General features: G+C 44.8%; 2 protein-coding genes across 6 annotated transcripts in view; both read right to left on the bottom strand.

Moving 5' to 3' along the window:
• The window catches only part of NCOA6 (nuclear receptor coactivator 6), a 114,375-nt gene extending 105,968 nt beyond the window's left edge, over window positions 1-8,407 (bottom strand). For all 5 annotated transcript variants that reach the window (XM_032143249.2, XM_058433268.1, XM_032143251.2 and 2 more), the window contains exon 1: window positions 8,222-8,407. The gene's annotated coding sequence lies outside the window, so the exon portion shown is untranslated. The remainder of the gene's footprint in view (window positions 1-8,221) is intronic.
• Window positions 8,408-15,309: 6,902 nt separating this feature from the next.
• On the bottom strand, window positions 15,310-17,201 carry LOC116460969 (high mobility group protein B3-like). The gene is made up of 2 exons (XM_032754016.2): window positions 16,302-17,201; window positions 15,310-15,328 (listed from the first exon to the last, which is right to left on the bottom strand). Exons 1-2 carry the CDS (start codon window positions 16,700-16,702, stop codon window positions 15,310-15,312), a joined length of 420 nt encoding a protein of 139 aa, XP_032609907.2. The 5' UTR covers window positions 16,703-17,201.

Here is a 17,201-nt window from a genome sequence, read left to right as displayed (position 1 = left end):
CTGGGTGCAGTGGCTCACACCTGCAATCCCAGCACTTTGGGAGGCCGAGGCAGGTGGATCACCTACCGTCAGGAGTTCGAGACCAGCCTGACCAATATGGTGAAACCCCGTCTCTACCAAAACTACAAAAAAATTAGCTGGGCGTGGTGGCAGGTGCCTGTAGTCCCAACTACTCAGGAGGCTGAGACAGGAGAATCACTTGAACCCAGGAGGCAGAGGTTGCAGTGAGCCAAGATCTCACTACTGCACTCCAGCCTGGGCAACAGAGTGAGACTCCATCACAAAAAAAAAAGCAAAAGAAAAAGAAAATGTACATAAATGGGTACTATGGAACTGACATTCAACAGATTCAATGTCAGTAAAGGAGCTGATTAATGGGAACTTTTGTTGCCTTTGTGTGTGGGGGGGAGGGGTTGCAGCTGGTTAATGCTAAATACAAACTGAAATATCTACTTAAAGTATGAATACCCTCTGAATTTGGTGTTAATTAATATTAACTGATAATGAATATTATAACTGACACAGAATACACAATTCATCACAAGGTAAAGGTATGGTCCTGGCCTCCTGCTTTATAGAGTTTGTATATCAAATAAAGCATATGACCAACTCTAGGGATGCATTCCTCCTTCCATCAAAGCCATAGTACTTCACTTGTGTATACATCTAAATATAACTCTAGTTATTTACTAATTAACTCAGAACGTTTATTGAGCTCCTAGGCAGCCACTCTATGTCCTTTTTAGAATAAGGTGAGGTAGAAAAAGATCACATTTAAAAAAATAAATGAATATACCAGACATCAAAATAGGCAGACACTGGAGCTGAAGGGAGGGAAGGGGGAAGGCAGAGACAGACACCAGCCCAGTCCTAAAGGAGCACCCACCCAATCTAGTGAGAAGTAAGAGAGTAAACTAGTTCCATATCTCTCCTTTCTCCCCGTGCTGATCCTACACTTCACAATCAGGCTTCCTTTCCTAACGTACAGCTTTCATCACATCACTGGCAAAAAACATTTGACGACTTCCCACTATCTAGTCAATCAAGTTCAAACTTCCCAGCTTGGAATAGAAATGGGTATTCAAAGCCTTCCATGATTTGATTATATGGTATGCAGAGATTACGAAGACAGGCTTTGAAATTAGACTACCTGGACTCAAATACTTTCTGTATCAATTGTTAGCTCTCTTCCTCATTTTGTAAGTAAAAAGGGATTAAAAACTAGTGCCTACCTCATCAGGTTGTTGTAAGGATTAAATAAAATGCTACTTATGAAATGCTTAGCACATTATCTTGCAAATAGTAAGCATGCAACAAATGTGAGCCATTGGCCAGGCATATGGCTTGTGCCTATAATCCTAGCAATTTGGGAGACCAAGGCAGGAGATCACTTGAGCCCGGGAATTAAAGACTGCAATGAGTTATAATCACGCCACTGCACTCCAGCCTGGGCAACAGAGTAAGACCCTGGTTCTATTTAAAAACAAAACAAAACAAAAAACCCTACCCAAAGAACACTGGGGGAAAAAAAAGCCACTACTACTATTAATTTTTTTAAGTTTTATTTTAGGTTTTATTTTATCTATTATTGTTACTGTTGTTCATCTCCATTTCCAGCCTTAATTCCAACAACACCCTTATAACAATCCTGTTCTCCAAGCAAAGTGGACTCTTTACCATCTCCTAAATGTGCTTATGCTTTCACTCAGCCTGGAAAATACAGCACTGTCTCATCTCCAAGTATTAAGATACTAACTACTCTTGGCAGCTTCATTCACAGGCCACCTCTTTCAGGTACCGTTCTCTAGTATCCCAGCTCCATAACACATTACAGACATTCCTCAGCATACAAACCTTGGCTAGATTCATCTTGGTATCTTGCAGAGTTCTAGCCAGTTTCCAGAATACATGGTAGGGCTCAATAAATGTTTGAGAAAATAATGCCTATATTTCCTCTCTCGTCCAACCACTCTCGGACAACAGCTCCACATTACAAGTAAAAAGAGTTCTTCTATAGTATTTCATAAAGCTGGCCAGCTAATTTTCTATCACCAATGTGGTAATTTCTAATACAGTGCCTAATACATAGTAGATGCCTAAATATTCAAGGAGCTAAGCTGAATTTCACCTCATCTTTTAATTTCATTTATCATTCTATTCATGATGATCAAGTATGGCTCATCCTTAGAAATAGATTTTAGTATTTACTTGCCCACAAACTCATCTGTCAATTTCTGGCCATCCTCCCCCTATCCCAATATGTCATTTACTGGTTTGGGGGAGACAATATTCAAAACCTCAGTAAAGTAAGAATCAGAAAATTAAATGTCTACAGGGCCATAAAAATAAAGAGCAAAGCAAGATAGCAGGGCAGACTATGGAGAACTAGGAAACACATCCCACCTAAAAGTTTCAGCTGGTTACTGCTGTAAGTGAATATGGGCTTGCTGTTGACAGATCTTCCAATTTTTCAAGGTTAAGTCAGAAACTCAAGACGTCTGTGTACATTTTTAAGACATTAAAAATATTGTGTAAACCAAACAAAATATGTATACAGGTCAAATCCAACCACAGGTTGCCAGTTTGCAACCTCTGCTACAGAAGTTCTCTGCAAAAGTGATGGCGTGAGAAGAGTTCTTTCCCAGCAGATAATCTAAGGCAGTCCCTAAAACTAAGTAGCTCCTTGGAAGCATCTCCTGCAACACTTAGCCCAACTCTCAACCATTCTGATTGACCTGAAAACCAAATTAATTTGGCAATTTAATTGGGCAAAATGAGCCCCTACTCTGTGCCAGGTGCTGAGGAATCAGAAATGAACAGCAGTGCTAAAGAACAGCTAATATTTTTTGAGCATGTTCTAGGTGCCAAGCACTGTTTTACACGTTACGTATATTGACTCATTTAATCCTCACAAAACCCTATGAGATTACTATTATCCTTAAAGACTGAGGCGCAATGAGGTTTTATTTGTCCAAGGTCACACAATCAGCAAGCAGCAGTGCTTAATAAGGACCTCAGACAGACTCCACCAAAAAGAGCTCACAATTTGAAAGCAAGCGCCATTCAATAAATGATGCTGGGGTCACTGGTTATACATAGGGAAAAAAAATGAAACTGGACCCTACCTTACACTACACATAAGAATCCATTCCAGATACATTAAAGATCTAACCATTGAAAACAACAGTAGGGATTCCAGAATATAAAGAATAATTGCAGGCTGGGCACGGTAGCTCACACCTGTAATCCCAGCACTTTGGGAGGCTGAAGCAGGTGGACTGCTTGAGCTCAGGAGTTCGAGACTAGCCTGGGCAACATGGCGAAACCCCATCTCTACAAAAAATGCAAAAAGTAGCAGGGCATGGTGGCACATGCCTGTGGTCTCAACTGGCATGGGAGGTGGGAGGGTTGCTTGAGCCCAGGAGGTTGAGGCTGCAGTGAGCCGAGATCGTGCCACTGCACTCCAGCCTTGGCGACAGAGCGAGACCCTGCCTCAGAACAAAGAATGACTGCAAATCTTTAAGGAAAAGATTGATAAGTTGACACCAAAATTCAGAACTTTTTAACAAATGACACCTTAAAACAGATTTTTTAAAATAAGCAACAGGCCAGGCGCAGTGGCTCACGCCTGTAATCCCAGCACTTTAGGAGGCCAAGACGGGTGGATCACTTGAGGTCAGGAGTTTGAGACCAGCCTGGCCAACATGATGAAACCCCATCCCTAGTAAAAACACAAAAATTAGCCAGGTGTGGTGGCACACGCCTGTAGTCCCAGCTACTTGGGAGGCTGAGGCAAGAGAATCACTTGAACCTGGGAGGCGGAGGTTACAATGAGCTGAGATGGCATTACTGCACTCCAGCCTGGGCGACAGAGCAAGACTTCATCTCAAAAAAAAAAAAAAAAAATTAAAATAAGTAAGAAACTGGGAAATGACATCTGTAATACCTACCAACAACAAAGGATTAATAATCAGAATATATAAAGAAATCTTTTGTAAAAGACAACCCAATAAGAAAAATGGCAAAACAAGCCCGAGCATTATCTAATCTGTGTTAAAGCTGGCACTACCACAGTTACCACACAGTACACTCCAGAACAATAGACCTTGCCATCACTGACTGATATAAATATTCAAGGGTCTGTGTTATGCTGCAGGTACACAGAGCATGGGTAATCCAGCCCAAAGGGCAGAGCCAAGATGTTTATTCATTCTCCATCATCATATAGACATTGGATGGCAAATTAGAGGTTGAACATCCAACACTAAGACACATAGATCAGGGGTTGGCAAATGTTTCTGTAAAGAGTATTTCCATCTTTGTGAGCTGACACAACACATCTCTGTCACGACTACTTAACTCTACTATTGGTACCACAAAAGAAGGTATGGACAATCTATAAATAAATGAGTGTGGCTGTGTTCCAATAAAACGTTATTTACAAAAACAGATCGTGGGCCAGATTTGACCTACGGACCACAGTTTGTCGACCCCTGACATAGATAGTTGTGTTTTTTCTACACTATAGGTAGGATACTTCCCAGGTTTTCCCGTCTTTTATGTCTGCTGACACCTCTGATTTCCTTAACCAAAAACTACACCACACTTGACAGCTTTGCAATGGTTTCCAAAACTCTATCACTCTGCCAAATAAACCTTTTCGCCCTTATTATCAATGAGAATTCTCTCCTCATTTTCCTTTCACTTTTTTAAACATCTTTGACAGCCACCACCCCAAACCAGAAATCTAAAAAACTCCCCCTAAGCCACTCACAATGTCAATAATCAACACCTGCAAATTCTAACTCCGCTCAAGGCCCACAGCCTCTTAGTTCAGATCCTCATTACTTCTAACTCTGCTCAATGCCCACAGTCTCTGCCTTAGTTCAGATCTTCATTACCTCTCTGGTCTTCGGTCTACCCTCCTTCCAAAGAACATCCATTTATCTCCTAGAAATTAAACCTCCACCACATACTCCCCTTCTTGAAGATCTTGAATGCCTCTCTCAGCTAAGGATTCAGTCCAAACTCCTTAGCAAGGTCCTTCACAACCAGGTTCCTAACATGGTCTTCCTAGTCTCATCTCTGGCCATGCTTTCATACACATTCTATGCTCCAGCCACATTCAGTTATTAATACATTCCCCGAAAACGTGTCTTTACCTGAAAGGCCCTTCTCTCCATTTCACTGGCAAACCTGTATCTTTTAGGACACATCTCAAATGTCACTCCTTCACAACACCTTCCCTGATTCTTTGAGCAGAGACACACCCATCTCCGTGTCCTTATAGCGTGGAATAACTCTTCTTTGGCATTGACCATCCTGAACTATGATTGTTCACATGTCTACTTCACTCATGGGGCTGCATACCCAAAGTGAAGTGACTCTGCCTTAAAAACCTCTGAATCTACATAGCCCAGCATAATGCTTGACATGCAGCAGATGCCTTGAGGCACAGTAAATATTTGCTGAATGGAAGACATGCCTGGTAGTGGGAGTAGGGTTTCTTTACCTGGGCTTCATAGACAGGAGTCTATAGATAGGACTTCAGTGGGGCTTGTGAACTTGGATAGGGAGAAAAAAATCTCTTTTACTAACTTCTAACTGAAAATTACCGTTCTATTCAAATACGAGTGTAGGTAACATACCATTCTAGTATTAGCAGTATCTGTGACTTTGTAACAACAGAAATATCAAATATCTTTATATCATACTACAGTCGTTGCATATAATCTTGAAGTAGCCTTTATGCGCATCATGTCTTTGAAATTATAATTATCGGATCCATCACTAAATCTGATTTCTTAACGTGCTGATAAACAAGTATATGCATATTAGATTTGTATATTTTGGAAACTATATTTTAATATAATTGGTGTTCCTTATAATTCAATGTACTTTATTTTATACAATTAAAAAATATTATTCTGAAAGGGGTCCATGGCATAGATAAGGTCAGGTCTTCCTGCATTAGAAAAACCCAGAATAGGCTGGGCACGGTGGCTCACGCCTGTAATCCAAGCACTTTGGGAGGCCGAGGTGGGCAGATCACTTGAGCTCAGGAGTTCAAGACCAGCCTGGGCAACATGTTGAAACCCCATCTCTACAAATAAAAAAGAAAAAAAAGAAAAGAAAAACCCAGAACAAGTGAATTGTGTTGCTGTATATACACATGGTATTGACAGTCTTATTTTATATATGCCCGCATAATCTTTTTGTTCATTAATTCTCTTTGATTATATGGGGCCCTGGACCTATTTTCCATGACTAATTTGCTTATTTCCTTCAGAACACTCCCATAGCCCATGAGAACTTTGAATTCTTCTCTAACACGATCCAACTTCAATTAACAAAATAGAGACTCCGGGTCTCTACAATTTTTCACTTTTCTTTTTTAGGATTTTGTGTTCCTTTGTAGTAAACACCTAGAAGAGAAGGAGCATCTCTTCTTTTTTTTTTCTTTAGACAGTGTCTTGCTCTGTTGCCCAGGCAGGAATGTCATGGAATGACCATAGCATGGCTCATTGCAGCCTTGACCTCCCAGGCTCAAGCGATCCTCCCACCTCAGCCTCCTGAGTAGCTGGGACTACAAACAAGTACAAGCCACATCAGGTGGCTAATTTTTTAAATTTTTTTTGTACAGATGGGGTCTGCCAGCTCCTGGGCTCAAGCAACCCTCCTGCCTTGGCCTCCCAAAGTGTTGGGATTACAGGCGTGAGCCACTGTGGCTGGCGGGAGCATCTCTTAAAACTCTATAAAGTTAGAAGGTCTCAAAGACAACTTCTTTGCACAATTAGAGATGAACCAGGAAATACCAAATAACTGGCTGCCTATACTTTTTTGTATTCCCTTCAGCCTTTGTATTGCCACACTCATTATAGGAACGAAACAAATTTAATAGTTATCTGGTATAGATTGTTATGCTTCATTTCTTGTTGTTTCTGTTTGTTTGCTTTTAGTTTCATCACAAGAATGTTATGCTTCATTTCTTAACACCTTTCTCCCAGCCAGCAAATTCCTTTAAGGCAATGTGTTTAGTGAGGAAGCAGCCAACCATTTCCAGCAGCCCCTCTGCCACTAACTTGTAAGATCTTGAAAAGTCAACTTTACCTTTCTATGTTTCAGCTAAAATCACTACCTGATTTGAAATCTTTACTTGATCTCTCAGGCTTTTGTAGTTTTTATACATTCACTCTTCTTCACCATTTTACTGGCTTCAATAACGCCTTTCTGATGACCTCTCCAGGTGACTCTGCTCTTAAGCTGTGGGCTGTCCCCTTCCAGGGAAGACACCTTGGGTCACCGCCCCCAAACAGCCAGGTCCCTCCTTTTAAAGACACACACAACTCCCTAAGTTGATAAAGGTTCTCTCCTTTCTTGCCAACCAGTTCCACTCTCTGTGCCTCTTTTGCCGGCCAGCTCCTGCACCCAAACCTTAGTCTCCCTTTGTCCCCCCTTTCTCTCATCCAACACCTCCTTTTTCCTGTTGCTTCCCCCAACAGGGGGTGGAGGATGCTTGGGACATAAGTCTTCAGAGCCCTGGGAGTTATACAGCTTTGCAATTCAGCCCCAGTACCCCAAGGACTGCCCCAATCTGATACCAGCGTCTGTACCCAAAGGGCCCTCATTCCTCATCACCTCCTGCCCTCCCAGCAAAGAACTGCTCCAGCCCTGACAGCCTGAGCTTGGCCCCCATGCCTCCACCCCAATCCCCAGGTCCTACCTGCACTAGAGCTCTAACACCGCGTAAGGCCTAACCCAGTTCCACGTCCTGCCATCCTCTCAGCCCACAGACCCCAATCCCGGTTCCTTTCGGACCCAGTGTTCCTTCTCCGCGACCCTGACCACGACCCCACGACAGGCTCCCGCCCGTTCCCCAGGCCTGGAGCGCCACCCCGTGCAGACCCCGGCCAGCCCTGCACTCCCTCAGTACACTGGCCCCCGCGCCCAGCACCCTCCCCACCCGGCCGGGCCGCCGCTCCCTCCAGCGCCCCCGCCCGCAGGCCTGGGGCCCGCTCCCCAACATGGCGACGGGGACACAAGCGCGGCGGGCGGGGCGGCTCCGGGCCGGGCCCGCACTCAGACCGTGCCACTCGGTCGCCCGGCGCCATTTTTCCGCGCCGGGCCCGGGCGGCGCCTCCTCCCCGCGAAGCCAGCCCGACAAGGACCGCGGACGCCCGGCGGGCCCACCCCTTACGGGCCCGCGCCGCCGTCGCCTCACCTGAGCGCGGCCCCGGCCCTCCCGGGCGGGCCTTGGAGCGCCGGCCCGGGCCGTGCGTGCCCGCCGCCCTCCGTGCGTCCGTCCGTCAGTCCTCGCGTGCGCCCGTCTGTCCGGCCGCCCGTGCCCGGCCGCCCGCAGCCCGACCCGGCAGGGCCTCACGGAGCCGGCGGGGAGGGGGATGGGCCGGACCGGGCCGGGGAGGGAGGGGGAGGGAGGGAGAGAGGGAGGGAGCGCGAGAGGGGGCGGGGCGGACTCGAGGGGCGGGGCATTGCCCACATGACCAGATGTCCCCGGGAGCGCGAGGTGGAGCGCGCGCCAGCTCGCTTCGGTGCTGAGTACCTAGTGCTGGGATCTCGTGGGTCTCTGTCGGCTTCCCAAAGCTATTCTCTCGCCAGTGAGTCCCGCTTCGGAAGCACACACTGCACAGCCTTTTGCGAGCGCTCTGAGTATCCTTGGACATGGCAACTCCAAGCCTCAGTTTACCCATCCGAAATATGGGGAAAATCATAGTGCTTGTGAAGAGCAAATGGAGGTAGGCATGGAAAGCACTTGTCACCGTGCCTGACACATACTGTCTAATAATAAGCTTAATGGGATATAGATAAAAGCTTTCATTATTATTTGCCTTTAAATCCCTCTCTTCTTTTTCCCATCATTACCTCCCTAGCAAGCTAAAATGCTCCGTAAGTAGAATCATTGATCGAACGAGTGTGGCCCCTCCCCTCTTCCCAAACGTAGAAAGGCCTGCTCAGCACTGGACTTGATGTCTGTCATACAGGCCTGGATTCATATCTGGCTTTCGCTCTTTTTTTAAAATTTTTTGTTTTCTTTTTTCCCACACTACACTGATGTATTTTTTAAATTTTTGTAAGTACGTAGTAGATGAATATATTTATGGGGTACATGAGATTTTGACACAGGCATGCACTGTGTAATAATCACATCGTGGTAAATGGGGTATCTAGCAACTCAAGCATTTATCCTTTGTGTTACAAACACCCCAATTATACTCTAGTTATTTTAAAATGTACAAGTAAATTGTGTGTGTGTGTGGTTTTTGTTTTTTTGTTTTTTGTTTTATTTTTGTTTTTTTGAGACGGAGTCTCACTCTGTCCTCCAGGCTGGAGTGCAGTGGCGCGATCTCAGCTCACTGCAACTTCCGCCTCCCTGGTTTAAGGGATTCTCCTGCCTCAGCCTCCTGAGTAGCCGGTACTACAGGCGCATGCCACCACGCCTAGCTAATTTTTGTATATTTTTTAAGTAGAGATGGGGTTTCACCATATTGGCCAGGCTGATCAGGAACTCCTGACCTCATGATCCGCCCGCCTCGGCCCCTGAAAGTGCTGGGATTATAGATGTGAGCCACCGCGCCCGGCCAATTGTTTTTTTACTGTAGTCACCTTCTTGTGCTAGCAAATACTAGGTCTTATTCTTTCTAACTATTCTTTTGTACCCGTTAATCATTCCCACTTCCCACCTACCTCCCCGTTAACCTTACCAGCCTCTGGTAACCCTCCTTCTATTCTCTATCTCCATGAGTTCAATTGTTTTAATTTTTCGCTCCTGGCCGGGCACGGTGGCTCACGCCTGTAATACTAGCACTTTGGGAGGCCAAGATGGGCGGATCACCTGAGGTCAGGAGTTCAAGACCAGCCTGGCCAACATGGTGAAACCCTGTCTCTACTAAAATACAAAAGCTAGCTGGGCATGATGGCGGGTGCCTGTAATCCCAGCTACTCAGGAGGCTGAGACGGGAGAATCTCTTGAACCTGGGAGATGGTGGTTGCGGTGAGCCGAGCTTGTGCCACTGCACTCCAGCCTGGGCAGCTGAGTGAGACTGTCTCTCAAAAAAAATAAAAAATAAAAAATTTTTTACTGCTACAAATAAGTGAGAACATGTGAAGTTTGTCTTTCTGTGCCTGGCTTCTTTCACGTAACATAATGACCTCCAGTTCCATCCATATTGTTGCAAATGACAGGATCTCTTTTTTAATGGCGGAATAGTATTCCATTGTGTATATGTACATTTTATTTATCCATTCATCTGTTGATGGACACTTAGGTTGCTTCCAAATCTTGGCTATTGTGAACAGGGCTGCAGTAAACATGAGAGTGCAGATCTCTTCCATACACTGATTTCCTTTCTTTCTGGTGTATACCTAAGAGTGGGATTGCTGGATTGTATGGCAGCTCTCTTTGGCTTTCCCTCTTGATAGCTGTCCTTGCCTCTCTGAACTTGAGCTTGTTCATCTGTAAAATGGGAGTTAGGGGTCTGTTCTGAGTATCACGGGAGATGGAGGATGAGCAGGTGGATTGTAAACTAATTAAACAGATCAGTCCTACTGATCCCATAGAAGAAAGGGAGTCAGGAACCGTTTCATTCCATCAATATTTATTGAGTACACACAGTGTGCTTGGACTGGTGTAGTAGATACCCACCATCTTTTCACATTACCCTGACCGCCCTCTAATCTATTTTCCACCCTGCTGTCAGAGTAGTGTTTCTAATGATGAGAAATACGATCATGTCACTACTCTACTTAAAAGTATCTGATGATGGCCAGGTGCAATGGCTCACACCTGTAATCCCAACACTTTGGGAGGCTGAGGCAGGTGGATTGTTTGAGCCCAGGAGTTTGAGACCAGGCTGAGCAACATGGCAAACCCTGTCTCAACAAAAAAATACAAAAATGGCTGGGCTCAGTGGCTCACGCCTGTAATTCCATCACTTTGGGAGGTCGAGGTGGGTGGATCACGTCAGCTCGGAAGTTCGAGACTAGTCTGGGCAACATGGCGAAACCCCATCTGTACTAAAAATACAAAAATTAGCTGGGCATGGTGGTGCACACCTGTAGTCCCAGCTACTCAGGAGGCCGAGGCATGAGGCAAGAATCACTTAAGCCGGGAGGTGGAGGCTTCAGTGAGCCGAGATAACTTCAGTGCCCTCCTGCCTGGGTGGCAAAGGGAGACCGTGTCTCAAAAAAAACAACAAAAGACAAAAACATAGCAGGCATGGTGCTGCACACCTGTGGCCCCAGCCACTTTGGAGGTTGAGGTGGGAGGATTGCTTGAGCCTGGGAGGTTGAGGCTGCAGTAAGCTGAGATCATATCATTGCACTCCAGCCTGGGCAATAGAGTGAGACCCTGTCTCAAAAAAAAAAAAAAAAATCTGATGGCTCTACATTGCTCTTAAGATAAAGGCCAAATAAATGTTGGCCTCCCCACATCTCTAGATTTATCTCAGGGCCCTCTTCCCCTTTCTCTGGGTTGCAACTACAGTGATATTTCTTACACATTGTTCTCCCTCCCTTCTGAGAACCCTTGCACATGCTGATCCCCCTGCCTGCAATGCTGTCCCCACTTAGATAACTCTCAGTCTTCAGATCCCAGTTCAAACAGGGCTACTCCAAGGATACCTTCCCTGACCCATTCCCAGACAGGTTTTCTTAGCACAATATGCTTGTCCTCAATAGAATGCACTAAGTCATTATTACCTGTCTTTGCCACTAGACTATGGACACCATAAGGAAGAAAACCTTATCCATCTTATTTAACGTTGTTTTCTCAGCACATAGCACAGTGCCTGGCACAGAGTAGGTGCTCAATAAGTATTTGTTGCGTTTGTGAATCCTAAGCACAATACTAGGTATTGGGCCCAAGAGGGCAGAGCGGAGCAAAGAGAACCACAGGCAACCGCAACAGGAGGGCACCTTAGACCTTCGAGCCTATGAAATTAACACCAAAGAAATTAAAATATCCTGGAAAAAAAAAAAACTTTTCTGAAGCTTTTTAACTTTTAAAAACTGAAATATAATTTATATACAATAAAATGAAAAAATATTAAGTGTATATCTAATAATTTTTTTGCCTACATTCCTGTGTTACCACCACCTAGATCAAGTTATAGGTCTATCAACCCAGAAAGTTCCCTTTTGTTGTCTTTTGTATGTTCTCTTCCAATAAATACCTGCTCCCCCAGATGTAACCATTATTCTGACTTCTAGCACCGTAGATTAACTTTTTTTTTTTTTTTGAGATGGAGTCTTACTCTGTCACCCAGGCTGGAGTGCAGTGGTGCAATCTCGGCTCACTGCAAGCTCTGCCTCCTGGGTTCATGCCATTCTCCTGCCTCAGCCTCCTGAGTAGCTGGGACTACAGGCGCCCACCACCACGCCCAGCTAATTTTTAGTATTTTTAGTAGAGACAGGGTTTCACCGTGGTCTTGATCTCCTGACCTCGTGATCCGCCCGCCTCGGCCTCCCAAAGTGCTAGGATTACAGGCATGAGCCACTGCACCCGGCCGTAGATTAACTTTGACAGTTTTTGATCTCCATAGAAACAGAACCATACAGCTTGTACTCTTGTGTAGCCTGGAAATCTGACATAGCCAAAGGGTGATTTTTTGGATAAAGATACAATTAATGAATGACTTGATTAATTAACCTGAAAGACTGAATGAAAAGCTCTGGCTACTTCATCCTGCAGACACAGAGGTCCTGACAACAGCCAGCCCAGAGGCTGAGAAGACCTCACTGACATATCTCCAAACCCACAAAGACTTCTAGAGATAAGAAAGCTCTCGAAGATTCCAGAAACTCAGCAATAAGACTGGGTGCTATGGCTCACGCCTGTAATTCCAGCACTTTGGGAGGCCAAGGCAGGAGGATTGCTTGAGTCCATGAGTTCGAGACCAGCCTGGGCAACATAGTAAGACTTCATCTCTACAAAAAATTTAAAAATTAGCTGGCCGTGGTTGTGTGTGCCCGTAATCCCAACTACTCATGAGGCTGAAGTGGAAGGATCACTTGAGCCTGGGAATTGGAGGCTACAGTAAGCCAAGATCACATCACTGCTTTCCAGCCTGGGTGACAGAGTGAGACCCTGTCTCAAAAAAAAAAGGCAAAGGACATTTCTTCAAAGATATACAAATGGCTAATAAGCATGTGAAAAGATGTTCAATCTTGTAGTCATTAAGGAAATGCAAATCAAAACCACAATAAGATACCACTTCATACCTTATTTATTTATTTATTGAGACAGAATCTCACTCTGTCACCCAGGCTGGAGTGCAGTGGTACGATCTCAGCTCACGGCAACCTCCGCCTCCCAGGTTCAAGCAATTCTTGTACCTCAGCCTCTGAAGTAGCTGGAATTACAGGCGCGCACCACCATGGCCAGCTAATTTTTTGTATTTTTAGTAGAGGTGGGGTTTTGCCATGTTGTCCAGGCTGGTCTCAAACTCCTGAGCTCAGTCATTCCGCCTGCCTCGGCCTCCCAATGTGTTAGGATTACAGGCGTGAGCCACGGCGCCTGGCTGTTGTTATTTTTTTAAAAGGCAGAAAATAACAAGTTTTGGCAAGGATGTGGAGAAATTAGCACTTTTATGCGTTGCTGGTGGAAATGTATTTTGTTTTTGTTTTTTGTTTTTCTTTGAGACAGAGTCTCGCTCTGTCCCCCAGGCTGGAGTGCAGTGGTGCAATCTCGGCTCACTGCAACCTCTGCCTCCCAGGTTCAAGCAATTCTCATGCCCCAGCCTCCAGAGTAGCTGGGATTACAGGCATGCACCACCATGCCCGGCTAATCTTTGCATTTCTTGTAGAGACAGGGTTTCACCCTGTTGCCCAGGCTAGTCTCGAACTCCTGGGCTCAAGTGTTCCACCTGCCTTGGCATCCCAAAATGCTGGGATTACAGGCGTGAGCCACCGCACCCAGCCAGGAATATAAATTGATGCAGCCATGGTGGAAAACAGTTTGGCATTTCCTCAAAAAGTTAAACATAGGCGCCCCTGTAATCCCAGCTACTTGGGAGGCTAGGGCAGGAGGATCACTTGAACCCAGGAGTTTGAGTCCACCCTGGGCAACATAGCAAGACCCAGTCTCAAGGAAAAAATAAGTTAAACATAGGATTACCCTATGAGCCAGTAATTCCACTTCTGGATATTCATCCAAAATAAGTGAAATCACATTAGTACCACTGTACTCCAGCCTGGGTGACAGATGAGATCCTGTCTCAAAGTTGAAAAATAAATGACTAAACAAGCCAAGTGTGGCAGCACGTACCTGTGGTCCCAGCTACCCAGGAGGCTAAGGTGAGAGGATCAGTTGAGCCCAGGAGGTTGAGGTTGCAGTGAGCCATGTTTCCATTCCTGCATTCCAGCCTGGGTGATGGAGCAAAACCCTGTTTCAAAATAAAATTTAAAAAATAAAAAAAGAAGTGAAAGCAGAGTTTCAAAGAGATATTTGTGCACCCCTGTTCACAGCAGCATTGTTTACAATAACCAACATGTGGAAGCAACCTACATATCTATAGACAGTTGAATAGATAAGCAAAATATGGTCTATACATACAATGGAGCATTGCTCAGCCTTCATAAAGGAAGGAAATTCTGACACAATGTACAACATGGATGAACCTTGAAGCTATTATGCTAAGTGAAATAAGTCAGTCACAAAAGGACAAATATTGTATGATTCCTCCTATATGAGGTTCCTAAAGTAGTCACATTCATAAAGACAGAAAGTAAAGTGGTTGCCAAGGGCTGGAGGGAGAGGGAATGGGAAGTTTGTGCTTAATGGGTACAAAGTTTCAGATGGGGAAAACAAAAACGTTCTGGAGGTAGATGGTGGTGATGGTTGCATGTGAATATACTTAATCCACCGAATTATATGCTTAAAAATGGTTAAAACGGCAAATTTTATGTTATATATGTATTTTACCATACACATGCACAAAATATTCCAGAGCCACTATCCTAATTTTTTTTTTTTTTTTTTGAGACGGAGTCTCGCTCTGTCACCCAGGCTGGAGTGCAGTGGCGCAGTCTTGGCTCACTGCAAGCTCTGCCTCCCGGGTTCACGCCATTCTCCTGCCTCAGCCTCTCGGAGTAGCTGGGACTACAGGCGCCCGCCACCACGCCCGGCTAATTTTTTTGTATTTTTTTAGTAGAGACGGGGTTTCACCGTGGTCTCGATCTCCTGACCTCGTGATCCGCCTGTCTCGGCCTGCCAAAGTGCTGGGATTACAAGCGTGAGCCACCGCGCCCGGCCATAATTTTTTCACCTTGTTGTCCATGTCCTTAAGCCAAGGGTCATGGGTGTTCCTGGGATCTGCAAGAATGCAAAGAGCTGAGAAGACAGGGGCCCACTGGGCACCTGCAGATCCTGTAGGTAAAAATAGCAGGAGCCTAGGCAACACAAATACTTGTTGCCTGCAGGCAGGCAGCAAAGGAACAAAAACAGGCCATAAACTAGCAGATAGTATAGCATAATGATTACAATATTGAGCTCTGAAGCCAAAGTGAATCTGAACACCCAAGTTCGGATTCTAGCTCTGCCATTTATTAGCTATGTGAAGAAACTGCAACCAAAAGGAGATAAATGACTTGTCCATCAGGGTCCAAAGTATTTTCTCCTTTATATTGTTTAAAAATCTTTACATGGCTTTTGTTTCATTCTGCGTCCCCAGTAGACTGTAAGCTCCCCAAGGAAGCTATGTTTGTAACATCCTCACTTGAAATGTAACTTCTTTGTGCTTCAGTTGCCTCACCTGTGCAATGCAGAGAATAAGGGCTCCTACTTCATAAGGTTGTCAATCATATTAATGAATTTATACCTATAAATGTTTAGGAGAAAGCTTAGTGCATATGATAGTCTCAACAAGCAATAGATTGAGAGAGGCTTCTGAAGAGGTTATCAGGCTATTTCATAAAATGTTTTGAGCAAGAAAAACAGTCCTAAAACATCCAGGATTGTTCTAGATTTGGACTAGAGTGAAGAAAAAGCAAATCAATTGTTCTTTGATAATTTGATTTGTATTTATTGGACTTCTACTTTCATGTGTGTCCAAATAGGCTCAAGCTTTGCAGTGATAAGACTGACAGTGAATACTTCAATGATGTCTTTAAGAAAAACAATAACAAAACGGGAAAAAAGGAAGAACAAAACCATCTAGAAAGTGTCAACATTTTACTCTCTGCAGGGTTCGTCCCAACAGTGCCAAATGACAAACTTACCACATTTAGTTGGATGAATTTTGCCCTGCAGAAGGATATCACCTTTTTTTTTGACAGGCAAAGTTTATTTATTCATCCTCCTTCTCCTCTTCCTCCTCATCTTCTTCATCTTCTTCTTCCATCTTTTCCCAGGCAACTTTAGCAGGACCTTTTGCGCTATCCAACTTTCCTTTTGACTTATAGTCAGAACATCCTTCTCATACTTCTTCAGCTTTGCCACCTTAGTGACATACGGCTGCTTTTCACTGTCATTTAAGTTATTCCACATCTCACCCAGCTTTTTTGCCACATCTCCAATAGAGATACCAGGGTTTGTGGATTTGATCTCGGGGCAGAATTCTGAACAGAACAGGAAGAATCCAGACAGTGGCCTTTTGGGGGCATTAGGATCCTTCTTCTTCTTGCCTCCCTTAGCTGGTCCATAATCCTTCATTTCTCTATCATAGTGTACTTTATCCTCCTTTGCCATTTCATCGAATTTAGACTCTCTTTCTCTCTTTTCTTCTTTTCTGAGATGGAGTGTTGCTCTTATTGCCCAGGCTGGAGTGCAGTGGCACGATCTCAGCTCACCGCAACCTCTGCCTCCTGGGTTCAAGCCATTCTCCTGCCTCAGCCTCCCCAGTAGCTGGGATTACAGGCACCCACCAACACGCCTGGCTAATTTTTTGTATTTTTAGTAGAGACGGGGTTTCACCATGTTGGCCAGGCTGGTCTCAAACTCCTTACCTCAGGTGATCCATCCAACTCACCCTCTCAAAGTGCTGAGATTACAGGCAGAAGCCGCCGTGCCCGGCCTAGACTTCTCTTTCCCAGACATTGTCTTCCACCTCTCAGAGCACTTTTTGGAAAATTCTGCAAAATTGACAGGGACCTCTGGGTTTTTCTTATGCTCTTCTCTGCACGTCTGCACAAAGAAGGCAAAAGCAGACATCTTGCCCCTTAGTTTCCTGGGGTCAACCTTTAGCTAT

The sequence above is a fragment of the Hylobates moloch genome, unplaced genomic scaffold, assembly GCF_009828535.3.
Source record: "Hylobates moloch isolate HMO894 unplaced genomic scaffold, HMol_V3 SCAFFOLD_21, whole genome shotgun sequence".
Classification (NCBI taxonomy): Eukaryota; Metazoa; Chordata; class Mammalia; order Primates; family Hylobatidae; genus Hylobates; species Hylobates moloch.
This window is presented reverse-complemented; position numbering and strand designations above follow the sequence as displayed.